The sequence below is a fragment of the Pipistrellus hanaki genome (assembly GCF_964339955.1).
Source record: "Pipistrellus hanaki genome assembly, chromosome: 9".
In the NCBI taxonomy this organism is placed as follows: domain Eukaryota; kingdom Metazoa; phylum Chordata; class Mammalia; order Chiroptera; family Vespertilionidae; genus Pipistrellus; species Pipistrellus hanaki.
The window spans coordinates 76,114,973-76,134,117 of NC_140511.1; the positions used below are offsets into that span (position 1 = coordinate 76,114,973).

The 19,145-nt window shown below is 65.6% G+C and overlaps 3 protein-coding genes across 3 annotated transcripts; 1 reads left to right on the forward strand and 2 right to left on the reverse strand.

The window, feature by feature from the left end:
- Nucleotides 1-500: 500 nt before the first annotated feature.
- On the reverse strand, nucleotides 501-2,843 carry CIMAP1A (ciliary microtubule associated protein 1A; the record flags this gene model as incomplete). Its single annotated transcript, XM_084895355.1, has 6 exons — nucleotides 501-838; nucleotides 965-1,105; nucleotides 1,681-1,802; nucleotides 1,898-1,999; nucleotides 2,336-2,536; nucleotides 2,732-2,843. 6 exons carry the CDS (start codon nucleotides 2,841-2,843, stop codon nucleotides 749-751), a joined length of 768 nt encoding a protein of 255 aa, XP_084751481.1. The 3' UTR covers nucleotides 501-748.
- Nucleotides 2,844-4,299: 1,456 nt separating this feature from the next.
- SCGB1C1 (secretoglobin family 1C member 1) lies at nucleotides 4,300-5,358 on the reverse strand. Its single transcript, XM_084895722.1, has 3 exons — nucleotides 5,275-5,358; nucleotides 4,615-4,814; nucleotides 4,300-4,403 (listed from the first exon to the last, which is right to left on the reverse strand). The coding sequence occupies exons 1-3, from the start codon at nucleotides 5,327-5,329 to the stop codon at nucleotides 4,386-4,388; spliced, it is 273 nt and encodes a 90-aa protein (XP_084751848.1). The 5' UTR covers nucleotides 5,330-5,358; the 3' UTR covers nucleotides 4,300-4,385.
- Nucleotides 5,359-10,947: 5,589 nt separating this feature from the next.
- Nucleotides 10,948-17,532, forward strand: MS4A10 (membrane spanning 4-domains A10). The gene is made up of 6 exons (XM_084895000.1): nucleotides 10,948-11,241; nucleotides 12,142-12,261; nucleotides 13,264-13,320; nucleotides 14,266-14,403; nucleotides 14,870-14,974; nucleotides 16,365-17,532. Exons 1-6 carry the CDS (start codon nucleotides 11,131-11,133, stop codon nucleotides 16,587-16,589), a joined length of 756 nt encoding a protein of 251 aa, XP_084751126.1. The 5' UTR covers nucleotides 10,948-11,130; the 3' UTR covers nucleotides 16,590-17,532.
- The last annotated feature ends 1,613 nt before the right edge of the window (nucleotides 17,533-19,145 follow it).

The window sequence follows — 19,145 nt, forward strand, 5'->3', positions numbered from 1 at the left end:
TAGCTCAGTGGTTGAGTGTTGGACGGTGAACCAGGAGGTAGGTGATTCCTGATCAGGCCACGTGCCCGGGTTGTGGGCTGGATCCCCAGTGGGGGCGTGCAGGAGGCAACTGGGCAGTGATTATCATTGATATCTCTCTTCCTCTCCCTCTGTGAAGTCGCTAAGAATATAATTTCTAAAAATCAAAGTAACCTATGCCCCACAGCGGCTGGGACAGGACAGGCCGTCTGCTCCAGGATGCCAGGGCCTCACCTGGACACAGGCCGGCTGCGTCCCCGGGTGGGGGGTTGGTCCCACAGCTGCAGGGCAGCGCTGGGTGAGCAGAGGGTCTGATGGACCAGCTACCCAGCTGCTGTGCCCGACAACCTGGTGCTGTTGCTGAGGGGAGCAAGGTGGGATGGGGTGTCCAGGCAGGTGTGTGTCCGTGTGCTGTGGCCCGGCCCAGAAGCCGCCAAGCAGCATTTCGGGGAGGTCGCTGCAGATTTGAGGGACGGAACAGACCCCTTCTCCAGGGTGGGGAGGGTACGCGGGAGAGGCGCAGGGGTGCCCCCAGCCCTCCTGTCTGCCCAGACCGCAGCCTGCCCCTACCCCAAGACAAGTCCATAAGAAGTCCATGATTTATTATATATGTGGGCACACAATTAGCAAAGGGGGATGCATAGAAAAATGTCATAATTGTCCAAACAAGCATGCTTCACACCGCGGGCCAGACGGGTGCGTGGGTTCTCCCAACCCCTGCCCTCCCGGGCTAGTCCACCTGCAGGATCAGGGGGGTCATGTAGTCGGAATGTTTGATGCCGAAGGTGACGATGGGGGCGCAGGGCTTGGTCACTGTCACCTGGGGGAGGAGGAGCTGTGAGGGGCCGGCACCCCAGCCCCCACCCCACAGGCCCATCTCCCGCCTCAGCCAGTCTGGTCTGGGTCTCCTGCCCCCCACTTCCCTGCACCCCTCGGCCGCCCAGACCTTCTCAGGGCTGTGGGCTCCTGGTCCTGGCTTGAGGGTCTTGTCCCCCGGGGGCATCACTCGGGCCGCAATGGTGTACTGCGGAGCCTTGAACTTGGTCACCTGCACATCGGTCTGGTGGTAGGCCGCAGGACCTGGGGTCTGGGAGGCGAGAGGCTCAGACAGGCTTGGCTGCCAAGGCAGGCGCCCCAGAGGGCCAGGGCCAGTGCTGGGGGGCTTCTGGCCTCGATCACTGTGCATGTGGGTCAGGGGCCCTCCTGTCTCCGCAGCGGTGAAACCCCAGTTCCCCGTGGCGGTGAAACCCCAGTGCTGTGGGTCCCCCTGCCTCCCCCTTTCCCCCGTCTCCTTCCCCCTTCTTCCCCCCCCCCCATTTCAGTCTCATGGTGGCAGTGACCCCCAGCTTGTGGCAGCCCTGGCTCATCCCCTCTGTGAGCATGAGAGGCCGCTTCCCGCTGGGACCTGTCCGGTGGCTGGGCTGGAAGCAGGGCCTCAATGCCTCACAGCTCAGTGCCCTCCCCGTCTCCTGCCGCTGCCTGCCCCCTCCACGGCCCCCGAGACTCCCTGGCTGCTCAGCCCTCCTCTGCCCTTGAAGGCAGCCCAGGCTGGTGGCCGTGGCCAATGCCCCGGGGATGCAGAGATGAGGCACCTCAGGAGGGTGGGGTCAGGGGGGTCCTGGGTCCTGGGGGAGGGTCAGACGGCCCCCGGGCACCCCTTGCCTTATGCAGGTCGTCGCTGAAGCTGCCCAGCTTGCTGCGGCCCTTGATGGAGTAGGAGGGCTGGGAGGCCTTGCCAACCGTTTGGGGCCCCATCATCATGGGCAGCATGTAGGCGGCAGGGCCTGGGGGAGGGGGGCGCGCCGTGCTGAGTCTCTGCTGCCTCCGCCCTGGACTGCCCACCTCCCTCCCCACTGGGCCGCCACCCTCTCGGCCGGACCTGGGGTGCTGTCCACGCGGAAGGTCCTGGTCCGGGCAGAAATGGAGTGGCTGGGCGCCGAGTCGAACACATACTTGGTAGATTTCTCTGGAAAGTAGTCGCCTGTGGGGGGACAGGAGCAGGGGGTGTTGGGAGAGCCAGGATGACCCCTGACCTTGTAGGCGCTGGGCCCTCGGGCCCCCACACGGATGGTGACAGGTGTCCCGAGTGCAAAGGGGGCTTGGCGGTGGGGCAGGGGCCCAGGAGGCCCGGGTCAGCGCTGGGCCAGGCGGTCAGGGCTGCCCAGGGGTCAGCAGCAGCTCCGAGGAGAAGGCACACAGACTGCCAGGACGGGGTGCTCCCTCCCTCCCCGGCTCCGGCTCCAGCTCCAGTTCCGGCTCCGGCTCCAGGTGCAGTGGCTGCTGCAGGGCTGGACTGGCCTGGGCCCCTGTCACTCACCGGGGCCAGGGGATATCGTGGTCTTGGTGTGGTAGCGCCCCAGGATGGAGAAGGCGGGGCCGAGGTCCTTGCCAGTCCTCAGTACCTTGGGGTTCACGCTGTAGCGAGGCCCCGGGGAGCAGTTCTCGGCCAGGAGCAGGGGGGCCCCGCGGAAGCTGTAGGCGGGTGCACGCAGCTTGGTGGGCGTGTGCTTCACGAAGCCTGTGGGTGGGGACGCTGAGTGCCTGGAGCCCACCCAGCCCCCACCCTACCAACCCAGAGGGGTTGATGCTGGGAGTCAGGGGGAGCCCCAGACCCTCCCCATTTCTCCCCAGGCCCTTCCCCATCCCTTCCATCCCTCCCCAGGCCCACCCCACACCGGCTGGTGCTCCCACCCCTCCCGGGCCCAGCACCTGCCTGTGGTGGGTGGAATCAGGTACTTGGGGCCGGGGCTGCTGTAGAGGGCCATGATGGGCCCCCGGGGACGATGGGGCCGCCAGCTTCCCACCCATACTTCTTCCGTCATCATGGCCGGCTCTGTCCGGGGAGGGAGAGCACAGCTGGGAGGCCGCGCCCCGTGCCTGCTGTGCCCCACGATGGGCGACTGCAGCCCCCCCCCAATCCTCAGCAGGGCGGGGCCGGGGCCCGTGCCTGGGACAGTGGACGCTTCTGGGTTTGCTCTGCCTCGGGGCCCAGGGCAGCCAGCAGCTCGGGGACACCTCAGGCCTCCCCGCCACCCTCCCTGCTCCAGGGTCTGGCCAGCCTCCTCCCTCTCACAGCTCACAGGGGGCTGGGCGTGCCGGCCGCCGGGCAGGGTGAGGGGGCTCCTGGCGGAGGCTGGGCTGGGGGAGCCGGCCCCGGAGGCCCTCACCTGGGCCAGGCGCGGCGCTCAGAGAACCTATGGACGGCGCCGCCTCAGAGGCGGTTCCGCTGCATCGCGCTCCGCGTCAGGGAGGTCCCGAAAGAGGGACATGTGGAGGGAGGCTTCCGCCTCTCCCACCCGGGGCTTTGAGAGTCGGGGGGGCCCCGAGCTCTAGAATGTGGCTCTGTGGGATGGCGGGTTCTGATGGCGGCTCTGTGATGCAGACAATGGCTTCTGTTACAGGAACCCCGCCCGCCCGCCCAGCCGGGCGGTGCTCCCCGCCAAGGAGCACTCGCTGAGCGGGCGCAGGCAGGGGGGCTGGGGTCCCCCGTGAGGTGGCTGTGCTGCAGGGTGCGCAAGGGCTGCAGGGAGCTCTGTGCTGGAGCTCTGCTGGCCAGCAGCCCCTCGGGGTCCTCACCCCCATCCCCGGGGCCTGCCTTCATCCCTCAGGTCCTCCTGGGGCTCCAGTGGGGTGTCTGCCAGACCCTTCCCTTGGGCAACTTCAGGGACTGATTGCTCTCAGCCCCCTGAACCCGGGCCTGTGCTCACCATGTGCTTATTGGCTCAGAACAGCTGGCCCCCAGCCGGGCCAACTCCCCTCACTGTCCACTGGCCCCACCCAACCCGGCCACCTCCCCTCGCCACCCCCCAGCTCGGCCCCCTCCCCTCGCTGCCCGCCCATCCCCCAGCCTGGCCCTAGCCCCCCCAGCTGGCCCCCAGCCCGTCACCTCCCCTCCCTGCCTGCCGGCCCCCCAGCCGGCCTCCCAGCCTGGCCACTTCCCCTCGCCAAGCCCGTTCCCGCCCCACCGCCGGCTGCACGCCTTCTCCTGCCCATGGCCTCCCTGCCTTCCATCTTGCTTGGTCCTTCGGCCTTCACGGGCCTCAGACTAGATTTCCCTGGGGGTGAGGGGGGGTGGGATCTGCTGTCTGTGTGGAGCACTTACAGGTACATGCTTCATGAGTGCAACCCATGTATGAGCAGCTGCGTGTGTGTGTGTGTGTATGTGTGTGTGTGAACCTGAGTATGGGCAGAGACAGGAGCCAGGGCCTGGGCTGCAGGTTTATTGATTGAGCGGGGGGGGGGGGGGGGGGGGGGGGGACCGCAGATAAAATCACTCTGGGAAGTGGCAGTGGGTGGGGTGGCCACAGTTGCTCATGTAGCTGGTCCCGTGGCTGCTCATGGCCACGTCGGGTCCCGAGGCGCCGTCCTCAGCCCAGCACAGCCACCTGCAAGGCAGACACGGGTGGGTGTCGTCCCAGTGACAGTCACTGGAGAGCCGCTGGGAAAACGGGCGCAGGCCACCCTGTGGGGGCGGAGGGCTCGGGCACCCTGCAGCTGGCACCCTGCTAGCCGCTGGGGAAGTGGGGTGTGTGGGGTGTGGGCAGTGAGCAGGCTGGGGTGTGGCTGCAGGCTGGGGAGAAGGGCCGGCCGCAGTACCAGCAGCTTGATGAGCTCCGCCTTGTGCGCGGGCTGCAGGTTGTCTATGCAGGACTTGAGCTCGGTCAGCGCCTCCCTGCAGGCCGGGTTCACGTCGAACTTGCTCAGGGGCCCCGAGTAGAGCTCCTCCGGGTCCCCCACCAGCAGCGTTTGCAGGAAGTCCATGAAGAACGCGGTGTCCTCCTCCTCCAAGGCCAGCCCTGCACGTGGGGGCAGTGCCGCCTCACCTCAGGTCTCCGCCTCCCCTGCCCCGCGTCCCCCACAATGACCCTGCCTCACCCCCACCCCCATCCCCACCCCGTCTTCCTCCACAGCATCCCGACCCACCCGCCTGCCAGCCGCCCATCACCCTAGCCTCAGCTTTCTTCACGCCGTGCGTCTGGGGCCGAGGGGGGGGGGGGATTGAGCCCCAGACGTGGAAACCCCCCTCTGTGCGAGCTCGGTGGGCCTGGGCTGGAAGGGGAGGGTCAGGCTGGGCTGGGTGGGTACGGAGTTGGCAGGGCCCGGTGGTTGCCCACATCTGTTCTGTGATGGAGGAGGGGTTGGGGTCCTGGGAAGGTGGGCGCCGTCCACGGTGAGGGCCCAGCGCCTGTGTTTCTAGCTTCCTAGCCACCCCCACCCCCACCCCCAATGTACTGAGGCCCCGGGCAGCGCACTCACCGCAGGTGCAGAGCAGGGCGGCGGCTGCCAGCAGGAGGGTGCTGCTCCCCTTCATGGCGCCGGCACAGGTGCCTCCGGAGCGGCCGGGCCAGCTTTATGTGTCCGGGCAGGGCACCGCGGGGGCGGGCCGACCTGCCCATCAGGGCCCGGCCAGTGAGAGCCCAGGCGGGGGCAGGGGAGTGCCCTCCCCCCTCAGTGGGTCCTGAGCGGCGGACTGGGTGCTGTGCCAGGGCTGGGTGGCAAATGGTTTGGGGCGGGTGCATGGGTGAGGGGGCGAGGGGAGCCCAGAGGGTGAGGCAGGCCGGGGGCCAGGGTGCTGGGCCTCTGGCCGGGGTGGGCTTGGCTGGGATCCGGGTCTTTCTTTGGGGTGGGAGTCCCCTCCACTCGCCCAGCCTGGGCCTCAGGCCGGCAGCCCCCCTGCAGCAGGCGTGGCAGCAGGGGGACACACTTCCAGCTCTGGGTGTGGGGCCTGAGCGGGCACCAGCGTCCAGGGGGTGGGAGGGGGCCTGAGGGGACCTGGGTGAGGAGAGGCCACCCTGAGGCCTTCCCGGCAGGAAGGAGGGACCCCAGGGGAGACACACTCTCCTCTGTGCCCCAGCCGGCCTGGGGAGGCCTAGGATATGGGAGAGGCCGCCCCAGCCCGCAGCCCCCAGCCAGATGAGCGGAGCGGCCAGGCCTGGTCTCAGGAGCCCTGCTGCCCCCTGGTGGCTGGTGGTGTCAGGGGGCCGGCGCTCTCAGGATGAACTTGTGGGAGACAGAGGACCCAGCTTTGCGGTTTGCGTGCACCTGGGTTTGAGTGGGTGGCTAAGAAAAGGCAGCGAGAGAGAACCTGCCGCGCTCCCCGCTTCTTCCCGAGCGATGCCACTGGGCCTGGTTTCGGGAAGGGAACGTGCACAGCCGCCTCAGCTTTCCGCACGGAGCCCAAGTGGGGCCGGAGGCGTCCCCACCCCCCTCCTACCCCACACGTGAGGCTTTCGGAAAATCACTTGCCGAGTGACCTGCCCATCCCCCTCCCCGATTTCACCATCGGCGCGGAGCTGAGCACCCGAGCTGGGGGTAGGGAGTGGGGTCCCACTTGAGTGCGTGCTTGAAATGTCCACAGTGAATGAGGTCTTTCCCAAGGCCCTTCTCTGCTCATGGAAGAACCCCCCAACGCCCCCCCACTCTCCCCCACCCTTCGCCGCCTGCCCGCTCTGTGGACGGGCTGAATAGCCAGCATCCAACTTGCCACAGGCAACCTGCTAGGCCAGTGGTTGGCAAACGGTGGCTCGAGAGCACATGCGGCTCTTTGGCCCCTTGAGTGTGGCTCTTCCACAAAATACCTGTGGACTAATGAGCTCTGTGGACTAATGAGTTTGCCAACCACTGTGCTAGGGTTCTCACCCGCCTGGGTCTGGGGGAGCAGAAACGTGGGCAGCTCACACCGCTGGGTCTAAGCAGGAGGTGCGGCCGGAGGGCAAAGAGCCAAAGTCTAAGGTTATAAGGAGCCGCCGAGCCTCTGCGGCTCCGTGGCCAGGTGGAGCCCGGCGCAGAGGGCCCGGAGCTCGGAGGGGCAGCGGTGGTGCGTGGTGACCGGGCGGTGAGTGGTGACCGGGCGGTGCGCGGTGACCGGGCGGTGAGTGGTGACCCGGGCGGTGAGTGGTGACCGGGCGGTGAGCAGTGACCGGGCGGTGCGCGGTGACCGGGCGGTGAGTGGTGACCGGGCGGTGCGTGGCTGGCCCCACAGCGGGAAGTAGGGGTCTTGGCCAGCTTTCTAGAAGCAGAGCCTGCAACAAGGACTTTGTCCCTGGGTGAGGGGAGCGCTCTCGAGAGAAGCAGGACTGGGCGGAGACAGGAGCCAGGCCAGGTGTGGTCCCAGCGCCCCTGCTCCAGGTGGGTCCCTTGAGGTGGGGGCCGCACAGACTCGCGCCCACCGTGAAGCCAGGAGGCGGGGTTTCGTGGGCCAAGGTGCAGGGCTTGGGAAAGGAAGGGTATGACTGACACTTCCCACAGGGGCAGCTGTGAGCCCTTAGCACCAGCAGTCACAGCGGCCGGAAATGGGTGTCCACCCGGGAAGAGGACCGGGGAGGCCGGGGAGGGGGGGGGCCGGAGGGGCACGGACAGCGTGTGCACCTGGGTTTGAGCGGGTTCCCACCTAGAGCCCCGCCCTGCTGGCAGCCGCTCCTTGCAGCTGGTGGGAGTAGGGGTGGGGTGGGGTGGGGTGAGGTGGGGTGGGGTGGAGTGGGGTGGGGTGGGGAGGGGAGAGCCTCAGTCATTCCAGTCCAGGCCCACACTCCATACACAGGCAGGTTTGAGGGAGCAGAGCCCCAGAGAGGGGCCGGGTTGTGCCCAGCATTCAGATCCTCCAGGCCTCTCGCACCCCGGAGGGGAGGCCTCCGTTTCCCGCAGGGCCCTGTGTCTGCAGGCGAACCCCTCTTTGCACCAGCACCCTACTCCGGGAGGCTGGCTTGGCCGACTCACAGCTAGTTTCTAACGAGCATCTCCTGAACCCCGACCCCCTGAGGGGTCCCTGGTCCCCCACTCGTCCCTCCGTCACATGGTGTGACTTGGTACCTCCCAACTCCTGCCTCTCTCTGCTCGACCTGCATGCACACGCGTGCACACATGGGCATCCTCACGCAGGCGTGTGCACCGTTTCCCTGTCCTCCAGGCCTCCGCCGCCTCTGGCTAGGTCACGGCTCCTCTGCCAGGCTTTCTCGGGGTGCAGAACTGGCCTCCACCACTGGCTCTCCACACACAGCGCCCACCTCCCTCTGCACCCTCCCCGGCGTCCGGGGCCCGGAGCCCCCACACCCCTCCCCCGTGGTCACCCCTCCGGAGGATGACAACCTGACAGAGACTGGCCTGGCTGGCAGGACTCCAGGCTGGCGGCAGGCGGTGGTGACACTGGCTAAGGGTTACTGAGCATCGGCACTGCCATGGGGCAGACATGTCCCAGTCAGTCCTCACAGCCGCTGCCCCACCCACCCAGCGTGGCATCAGCGCCCCAGGGGGCAGTGAGGAGCCCGCAATGCTGAGATGCCACCGCCCAAGAGGGCTCCATGGAGCAGAGCAAGGCCTGGCCGCTCCGTGGGCCTGGCTGGTCTCCTTGGTGGCGCCCGGGGCTGGGCCTGTGGTCCTGAGCTGGCTGAAGGGACCAGGGAGGGTCAAGGCTAAAGGTTCCCCCACGGAGCCCCGGGCCCACTGAGGCATAAGCCTCCTCAGGACTCAGAGTTCGCGGCTCCTCCACGGCCGGCAGACTTTCCCCTCTGCTTATCTAGGCCCTGCCCTCATCACACACACCCACCCACGTGTAACAGCTCACTCTCCCCGGAGGGAATCACAGACTTGGAAGTGACCCTAGAGGTCACAGTCCAGTCCCCGCCCGCTCCAAGACAGGCATGAGAGAAAACAAAAAGGGCTCCAACTCCTGCCCCCCACCCCCCCAAAAAAAAACACACAAAAATCCACAACCAGACGTCTGTAAGTTCCGGCCAAACGTGATCCCCACAGATTCCCGAGAGGCTCACTGGACAGTGAGGAAAAGGGTCCGTGGCTACGGAAGTCTGGGAAATCCCCTTATTGATACAGAGTCTCCGCTGCATTAACTCCCAGGGCCTTTAATATGCTAACGAGGGGGGAAAGGGTATCCAGGGTTTCCCAAACTTATTTGACCATGGAACCCTTTGGCAGCCGATCTGTCAGGACCAGTGTTCCATGGAACACACTTTGAGAAAGGGCTTCTTGGCTCTTAATCCCTGGTGGAACATTCCTGCTGCCGCAACGCCGGGACGCAAATGGCAGGCGGAGGTACACCTCCGTGCCCGGGCACACACTGTGCCACCCGAGACCCCGCTGCCCAGAAGTCTGCCTCCTCTCTACGTCCCGTCGCATCCAGGCCGAGGGCCGGCTCTGTCCCCCGCAGGCCCCTGGTCTGGGCGTAGCCGTGGTAACTGACGCGGGTCTCTGCCACCAGCTCCCTCCTTCGGTCCCAGCCGAGTCCGAGGACCGGAGAGCTGGGGCATGAGAGGGGACGCATTGCCAGGCACCATGGTCAGGCACCGTGCCCAGCGGAGAGCCAGCCCTCAGGCCCGGGCTTTGGCTCTCAGCCATGGTCCCTTCCTTCCCAGGCTGGTCAGGGTTTCGTCCTCCAGGCGGCCTGCCCTTCGGCCTCCAAAGCTCCTACCCGCCCACCGTCACCTCCACGGCAGGAGCAGGCCCAGCGCGGCTGTTCACACAGGACCGCGGCCCACGCTCACGCCCACGGAGGGGGTACTGAAACCTCGGGGAATGTGCCCCTCCCTCCTCTTTATCAGCAAGAAAGAACAGCCGCTCCCTGCAGTGTCTCCTCAGTCCCGCCCCATGAGAATCAGCTCCCGCCCAGAGCCCCACAGCCAGGCCCTCCCCTTCCCCCGGCCCTCACCCACTCCCCTGTCGGGAGAGAGAGTTCAGCTTCTTACATTCTGATGCACACCCGTCATCAACATACAACACAGCCCTGCCAGTGTGGTTCAGTGGATAGAGCATCAGCCTGCGGACCGAAGAGTCCCAGGTTTGATTCAGGTCAAGGGCACATACCTCGGTTGCAGGCTCCTCCCCGGCCAGGGCCCTTTTAGGGGTTCATGCAGGAGGCAACCAATCGATGTTTTTCTCACATTAATGTTTCTCTGTCTTTCCCTTTCTCTCCCACTCTCTCTAAAAATCAACGGAAAAATATCCTCTGGTGAGGATTAACAAACAAAAAACACTATAAAAACCCAAAACAAACAATAAAACATACAACGTAATGACCAGGCCCCTCAGCAAGTGTGGCTTCCAGCCTCCTGCAGAGTTCTCCCTCTTTCTCATGCCGTTGAAATGCCCAGAACATCCATGTTCACTCATGGAGGCAACAGTACATGAATGATTTAAGCCCACAAGCTCTGGAGCTGGTCTGCCAGGCTTTAAGTCCCAGCCTAGTCATTTACTCGCTGTGTGACCTTGGGCAAGTGGCTTAACCTCTCTGAGCATCGTTTACAAAAGGGGAGCAGGGGTCAGGATAACGTCTGATAATGAATGTAAAATGCTGATCACACTGCCGGCAGCCGAGAAGGCACATTTTTTTTTTTTTTTTTTAAGAATTTTTGTGTTTATTTGAGCCAAACTGTCGACATATGATGGGAAGCAGAACCTCAAGGAATTGAGATGATGCTCCGGAGAATGGCGGTTACATTTCTATTTATACATGGCAATCAAGGGAGGGACATAGGTGGGTTACATGAAACTCATTGGTGATGGATTAAGGAGGCGGGAGAAAGCAAAGCTGGGAACCCCCTGGGTTGGATGAAGAGTGAAATGATGGACGTGCACTTTGGTGAGCGCAGGGACAATTAACACGATAATGAAGGAATTTGTGGTATTGGGTGAGGAAGGAATTGGTTGTGCCCCAAGGGGAGAAGGCACATTTTTAAATACTGGCTTATTGTCTGGGTTAAACACACTGACTTCCCAGCTCTGGTTCTGCTCACAGCTGGTCCTCGCTCTCCCCAAATCCAGGAGGCACAAGGATTTGACCACCCCCTCCCCCCCCCCCTTCTTTGCCCGATCGGGCCCAGCAGGCAGGGACGATTTACAGTTGCCCGGCTCGGGCAGAGGGTGACTTCCCCGGCTCAGGCAGAGGGGTGAGGCCTGTCTTTGGGGGGGGGGGGGGGTCTATCTGCCCCTGAAGTAGCTGTGACTTGCAAACCCCGCCCCCAGGGGCCACATTATTCCAGGTCACATCAAGCCCAGGGGCTGCTGGGCGGGGCAGCCACAGTTCTGGCGGGCGGAGGTGACAGGCACAGACGGACCCTGACTCTGCCTGTCTCCCTGGCCGGCAGCGGGCCCCTCGCCGGAGTCATGGCAGCAGAAGCCCCCCGAGCTGGCCAGCCCAGCCCAAGCCCGAAGGCCACCAAGCTCTGCCAACTGGCTCCGCACTGGAATCGGAGGGGCATCCTTCTCACACTGGGCGTGAGTTTCCTGGGCCCTGGAGTGGGGGAAAGGGGGTACAGGGGAGGGTGCAGGGAACCCCAAGGGTGGAGGAAGGCCCTTCCCAGTGTAACATCCTACAATTGGAGACGCTGAGAGCTGGTGAGAGGCTGTCACGGTCACCAGCCTGGCTCGGGGCTCACTGGAAGCCCCCCCAACAGGAGACGTTTCCTCTCTCCCCTTCTCCCCGCCCCCCAAGCCCGGGCTGGGCGGGCACCGGCGTGGCCGCAGGTGGGAGGACGGTTACTTGAACCCCACCTGTGCCGAGCCGGCACAGCCATGGCACACTCAGCCCCACCTGTGCCGAGCCGGCACAGCCATGGCACACTCAGCCCCACGCAGGGTGCTGTAGACGCCGCGCCAGCTCAGCCAGGTTCGGTGGCCTGAGAGGGCGGGGAGGATGGAGAAGAGGCAGACAGAGAAGGAAGCTGGGTCTGGGGGGGACGCTGTTCGCTCTGACGGAGAGCTAGCGGCAGCGCCATGGCCTGCCAGCGAGTCTTTATTTTACAGCCGATGCCACCAGGCAAAGGAAGGGCGTGGCCAAGATGTTTACCGCGTTCTCTCGGGTTTCGAGTCTATGCAGTTACAGGCACAGATTCAAAACCCGAGAAAACGGAACCCTGTCAAGCCCACGAGGGGCTACAGGTTCGGACCACAAGGTCAAGCTGACAGCTACGGCTGCTGGCTATAATGTGCTGGGAGCACCTGCACGGGCCCCCTCATCAGTCCGAGGCCTGAGCCTGTGGCCGCCTCCACACCCACCCGCCTCCCCAGGAGTGGGCCTTCCCGCAGACCCAGGGCCCTCAGGCGGAGGGAGCGGCGGGGCCAGGCACGGACGGGCCCTCCAGGGCGGGCCCTGACCGAGGCTCCCGTCCGGGCCAGGCCTCCCACATTGCCGTCGGGGTGCTGCACGCGGTCCTCGGGGGCTACCTGGCCTTTTCAGTCAAGGACCTCCACCTGGTGACGCTGAAGTCTTGGTACCCATTCTGGGGACCTGCCTCTGTGAGTAGGAGCCACGCTTGGCCGGCTCTGGCATCTGGGACGGGGATGCGGGTGGGGCCGAGAGCTCAGAAAGGAAGCATCCGCCGGGGGCCTCGTGGTCCCTCTCTGCTCTGCCCTCCTCACTCCTGAACAGCCATTCCCAGCAGGCTCTGCTCTCTGCCCTCGTTAACTCGGCCTCCAGCGGAGAAGGGGGTGAGGGGTGAGCATGCACCCGGCGCCCCACCACCTCCCAAAGGCTTCCAGCCACGCTCTCTGGAGCCCCAGTCTCTGTCGGGTGGGTCTGCAGGAGCCCGAGGGTGTAGACGTGGCTCCTGCCCTCCCAAGGCCCTGGGGCCGGGCTGAACGAGAGGAGAGCAGCTCTCACTGTCCCTGGCTCCTGGGAGGCCCGGGTGGAGTCCTGCTCAGTGTCCCAGCCCCCACCCCCCGCCACTTGGGGCCACGGTGCTACTCTGCTCCAAGCTTCAGAGTTGGGACTGCCTCGGTGCGCAGGGCCCATTCGCCCCTAGGCCCTGGGTGGGCACGCAGTAGGTGCTCAGCGAACACCTACTGCGTGCCCACCCATTGAAAAGTGTAATTACACTTTTCAATTTACACATTGAAAAGTGTAATTGCAGAAACACACCAGAGACTGCAAACGGAGAGGGCACCTCCTCCCGCCGCAGACCCAGGGAGGGGAGAGGGTCCGGGGGGAGGGGCTGGAGGAGCTGCCCCCACAGGGAAGGTTTGGGGAGTGGAGAGGCCGAGGCGTCTGGAGAGCAGGGCACAGCTGGACCCCCGTGCGGAGGTCTGTGCGGAGGGCAGAGCCGCTGGCGGAGCGGCCTGGGACGGCACGTGGCCGGAGCCGGCAGGGCGAGCTCCCGGAGTCGGAGAGATGGCTCTCTGTACTGCTGGCCGCCCGCCACACGTGGGTTTCCTAGAGAATAGTAGTGAGAAGGGAAGGAATTTGTGGGTTTCAAGGAACCCCAGCTTCTCTCTTATGACTGTTTCAACTCTGGCCTGCAGTTCCTCCTTTCAGGGATCTTGGCGGTAGCAGTGGCGGAGGTTTCGAAAACCTCTCTGGTAAGTGGGAGCACTGAGCCCCTCCCTCCACCCCCAGCCCGGGGCCCTGAGAGTGAGGGGTCCCAGGCGGCGGCCAGAATCTGCCAGGAGCAGGCACAAGCTCCCCGCCCCCCCCCCCCCCCCCCAACCGCCTCCCTAAACCGAGGTGCCTGAGCATCTTTCTAGCCTGGGGGGGGGAGTCCAGGCACAGAGCAGACACCAGCTCAGGACTGGCCCTCCCACCCCTACTCCATGGCCACAGTCCACCCCAAGCCCCCAAAGCCCGGCTGGTCCACTGTGAGCCCTCAGCCCGGCCTGGGCTGTGACTGCCCCATCCCACGGGGTGCGGGGAGCAGAGGGTGGGGTGCAGTTTACCTGACTACGATGGGGGAGGGCAGAGGCGTGAGGGGCCCTCCAAGCCCCGCCCCTTCCTGGGCTAGGACCCTCAGGACCAAAGGCCTGCGCTTCCTGTACCCCAGCCAGGGAGCCCGGGCGGAGACCTCCCTTCTGCAGGAGGCTGGGGTCCCCGTGTTCATGCGCTTCCTCGTGACAGGCCTTGGCTCTGGGAACAACGCTTCCCAAGACGGTGATGAGCAGCGGACCTCAGGGACCATGTGGGGGCGGGGGGGGGGGCGGGGATAAGGACCCCTCCAGCCCTTCCCTGTGGGGAGGAGGCTGGCTGTTGAATCCCTGATTGGTGAGCAGAGCTGAGGCCAGGCTGGGGGCTGGCTGTGCGAGGGAGACGCAGCGGGAACTCCTTTATGCCTAAGCCTTTGGGCCTGCAGGCAGCCCGGGCCCCAGGCCTGGCCCCGAGAAGGTGGGAGCCGGAGCCTCCCGGGTGGGGGGTACGGGGTGGGGAGGCTGAGGAAGCCATGGTGGCTGGCAGTCTATAGCCCACAGACGGCCACAGCGCCAGCCGCCCAGGCCCGGCCCCTCGTCACGCTGTCACCGTGCTTCCCGCCACAGAAGGCGCTGTGCCTGATCGCCAACCTCCTCAGCTTCCTCTGCGGGCTGGCCGGCCTCTGGGTCCTGGCCAAGGACCTCTTCCTGGAGAAACCGAATCCGGGTGGGCCCCCGATCTGGAGACCGTACCCCAACAGCACAGTGAGTGCCCCGTCCCGGGTCCTCGGGCACCCAGGAAGGCGCTGCCTGGGGTGCGGCTGGGAGGGGGGGAAGGGAAAAGGGGGGGAGGGTGGGGGACCTTGGCCAACCTGTTCTCCCCGCCAGCACCACGCCCACCACCGAGGCCACCCATTAAGATGTGGACCCTGTAAGCTTCACCTCCTCTCTCAGCCCTGAGCTCCCCTCTAAGTGGGGTGCAATAGGTCATGCCCAAGGCCCCGAAGTCCTCCGGGGAGGGGCCAGGATGCCCCCCCTTTCTCCCCCCCCCTCACACACGTTAGGCACGTTCCACCCAGGACCCCTGGGCACTGGGCGCAGAGCAGGGACTGACCCCCTCCCCAGGCCCACCTTGCTGGCTCCTGCCTGCCCCCTGCTGGCTGGGTGACCCTGCCCTGCCTGTGCTGGATGGGGCACCCAGTGAGGCCTCTCTCCCCCCCCCCCCCCTCAGGTGCACATCCAGAGGCTGCAGCAGGTCCTGTTCAGCCTCACCTGGCTGGAGCTCTTACTGCCCGGGGTCACAGCCGTCTTCTCCGCCGTGGATGAGTCTGCGGAGGTGAGGACCTCACGGACAGGGACCCAGGGGACAGGGCTCAGGAGGGGCGTCAGGCCGGGAGGTGTGTGAGAGCGGGTCTCTCACTCTCAGCCAGGCATTCGCTCAGCGGGGCCCCAGAGGCGCCCACCGTCCGGAGGGAGGGGGCGGCACGGGGCGGAGCATGCCTGCGGGAGGTGGGAGAGCCAGGGGCTCCAGAGCAGCAGGCGCGGTGCTCCCCGCGCGGGAGGCCCAGGCGGGGAGACCGCCTGGGGGAGGCCTGGGGCAGGACTGGGCCACGATGCCAGAGGGACCTGCAGCGTGGAACAGTGTGCGCGAGGGCCTGGCTCTGCAGGGGAGGTCTGGGAGAGCTGGGCGGGTGTGGGGCTTGGCCGTGGCGGGCTCACGGGGTGGAGCACTTTACATCAACGTAACTTCAGCCGAATTCCGCAGCCTCCCTGCTCCCCCAGCCTACAGATGAGGAAGCTGAGGCTTAGAGGGGTCCGGCGGCTCCCCAAGGTCAAGCTGCTGGGGAGGAAGTCCAGGCCTCACCCCGGGCGTATGCAGCCCACAGCCAAGCCCCGAGCACACGTGTGAAGGGCAGCGCAGCAGGCTGGGAAGTGGGGCCCGCCCGCCCCACGGCCCTGAGCGGAAGGACGTGCTGGGCTCATTCTATTAGAGAAAAAGCGCCCTGTGACCGCCGAGCCCGAACACGGTAAACGTGTGTCCTGGATCCCAGTGGTCCCGCAGACGGAACCCGGCCGAGTCCTGTCCGTGCCTCCGTCCCCCGGGCTTTCTCCTGACGCAGACAGGAGGTGGCGGGCTCTGTGGACGCCCAGCGGACACGTGTCCCTCCCGTCACTGCCCGCGCCCGGCGGGGAGCCTGCTCCTCAGGGCATCGGGGGGCCGGCGCCGCGGGGATTAGGGGGGCGGGTCCTACGTAAGGCACTCGCCTCGCAGGGTCCGTGCTGGGCTCTGTGGGCCCGCACCGGCTCCGGCGGCTGCGGCCCGGCCACCAGCCCGCAGCGCCCGGGACAGCTGCTTCCCCACACGTCTGGCGTCGGCAGTTTGAAGGGGTCTCCCGGGGCTGGAAGCAGGGTGGCCCTCCTTCGGACGCTCTCAGCATTAGACATGCTCCTAGAATGGCCGCCGGGAGGGACCTTGGGGTGTCTGCCAGCCCCACCGGGGAAGCAGACAGACAGTGCGTGGCTTGCTTGGAGTCGCCTGCACGCGGGAGCCGACCAGCCTGCTCCCTTCTCAAGAACGGGGGTGGGGGGAGAGAGAGAGCCATGGGCCACCTCCACGGAAGTCCCTTGTCCCCTTCTTCCCGGGAACCTCCAGCAAGCGGGCGGCGGGAGGGGCTCCGTGAGGGCCGCTCCCCGCGGTGTGTGGTGACAGTGGCTTCCTCCTGCAGAGCGATGACTTGCCCCCGGTGCCCGCCGTGGAGTTGGTGATCCGGGAGCCGCCCCCATCCTACGAGGAGGTGACAGGAGGAGGCACACGGGAGGGGCGGAGCAGCCGTGAAGAGGCTGGGCCCCGCAGCAGCAGCAGCAGCAGCAGCAGCAGAGTCACCGGGTTCTCCCCCAGGGCGCCCCCCGGGGCCAACGTGCTGTTTGGAGAACTGGGTGGCCTGTCCTGATGACCGAGGTGGTTGGTGGTCCCATCCCCTCGGGCACGGAAGGGCCTCCAGGCCCCACCCCTCCCACACCCCAGCATCTGGTTGGTCAGGGCACAGCTAGGCCCTTCCCAGCCGCCTGCCAGCTCAGGAGCAGCCCCCGGGGCCCAGTCGCCCTGATGCCTTCCCCATCACTGGGCTGGCCCACGTGGGCTGCGAGGAGCCAGGGCGGGTGCCTGGCTTTGCTAGACTCAACCTGTGCGAGTGTGGGCCCTGGGTCCCTGGGTGCCGGGGGGGGGGGGGGCGGGCAGCAGCGGCGCCCGGTCAGGCAGGGATGCTGTGGCGCCCTGGCCAGTGGGTCGCTGGGAGACAGCACCCTCCCCGCCATTCCACAGCAGCTGGTGCTGAGCAGCAGGCAGGGGGACGCCTGCCTTCCGTCCCCCCCTCCCTCCGCCTTGTTCTGGGCTCAAACACTGCACAGCTCCGCTGCCTGGAGCAGGGTGACCTGGTCAGAGGGAGGTGGAGTGGGTCACTGAACAATGGGTCGGTCGGAGTTTGGAGGGAGGTAGAGGTTCACGCTCTGGCCAAGCGTGCCCTGGCGTCGCACCTGTGCCCTGAGTTCCTTGGAAACGGCTACAATAGCGTTTGTAGCCTCTGGGTTGTCCTGGTAACTGTCCTGACTCCCTCTTGTGGATTCTGAGTGTAAATCTGCTGTGACACCTGAGGCCGGCACTGCAGTCGGCCTTGACCATGGTCACTGGCCAGCTTATTAAAGGCTCATGAATTTTCATCTCTGTCTGGTGGTTGTCTCTTGCGGGTCGCCCCATAACAGCCACGCCTGTTTGTGGGCCCGTAACATGCCTTTGGCGTGTCCTTGCATCGAGTTGTTCTCCTGTGATATCACATGAGGGGCACTTTGTATTGGCCACAAGCAGAGTCCGTGTCTCCCCACAGGAAGCTGACCACGGACAGTGTGAACGGGAGGCTGACCACGGACAGTGTGAAGGGGAGGCTGACCAGACAGTGTGAAGGGGAGGCTGACCACGGACAGTATGAACGGGAGGCTGACCACGGACAGTGTGAAGGGGAGGCTGACCATGGACAGTGTGAACGGGAGGCTGACCACGGACAGTGTGAACGGGAGGCTGACCACAGACAGTGTGAAGGGGAGGCTGACCAGACAGTGTGAAGGGGAGGCTGACCACGGACAGTGTGAAGGGGAGGCTGACCAGACAGTGTGAAGGGGAGGCTGACCACGGACAGTGTGAACGGGAGGCTGACCACGGACAGTGTGAACGGGAGGCTGACCACGGACAGTGTGAAGGGGAGGCTGACCAGACAGTGTGAAGGAAAGGCTGACCAGACAGTGTGAAGAGGAGGCAGACCGCAGGGCAGTGTGGACGGGAGGCTGACCACAGACAGGGTGAACGGGAGGCTGACCACAGGGCAGTGTGGATGGGAGGCTGACCACAGGACAGTGTGAACGGGAGGCTGACCACAGGGCAGTGTGGACGGGAGGCTGACCATAGGGCAGTGTGAACGGGAGGCTGACCACAGGGCAGTGTGAACGGGAGGCTGACCACGGACAGTGTGAACGGGAGGCTGACCAGACAGTGTGAAGGGGAGGCTGACCACAGGGCAGTGTGGACGGGAGGCTGACCACAGACAGGGTGAATGGGAGGCTGACCACAGGGCAGTGTGGACGGGAGGCTGACCACAGGACAGTGTGAACGGGAGGCTGACCACAGGGCAGTGTGGACGGGAGGCTGACCACAGGACAGTGTGAACGGGAGGCTGACCACAGGGCAGTGTGGACGGGAGGCTGACCACAGGGCAGTGTGGACGGGAGGCTGACCACAGGGCAGTGTGGGCGGGAGGCTGACCACAGGGCAGTGTGGGCGGGAGGCTGACCACAGGGCAGTGTGGACGGGAGGCTGACCACAGGGCAGTGTGGACGGGAGGCTGACCACAGGGCAGTGTGGACGGGAGGCTGACCACAGGGCAGTGTGGACGGGAGGCTGACCACAGGGCAGTGTGGACGGGAGGCTGACCACAGGGCAGTGTGGACGGGAGGCTGACCACAGGACAGTGTGAACGGGAGGCTGACCACAGCACAGTGTGGACGGGAGGCTGACCACAGGGCAGTGTGGATGGGAGGCTGACCACAGGGCAGTGTGAACGGGTGGCTGACCACAGGGCAGTGTGAACGGGAGGCCGACCACAGGGCAGTGTGGACGGGAGGCTGACCACAGGACAGTGTGAAGGGGAGGCTGACCACAGGATAGTGTGGATGGGAGGCTGACCACAGACAGTGTGAACAAGATAGAAATAAAGTAAAGTGGACGCCCGCCTCTGTGACTTGCCCGGTCCTCTGCCTCCCGCCCCGCTGTGCTGAGCCGCTGGCTTCCTCGTGGGGCCACGGGCACCGGACTCCTGCCCCTGAGCCGCCCTCCGGACCCCCCGCCGGGCCCTCCGGGCATGGGCAGAGCCCCCACGTTTGGGAGGAGGAAACAGAGGCTCAGGATGTCCGCTGACTTGGTCTGATGTGGGCGTCAGGGTCTGTGCAGGGGCTCCCCGCCA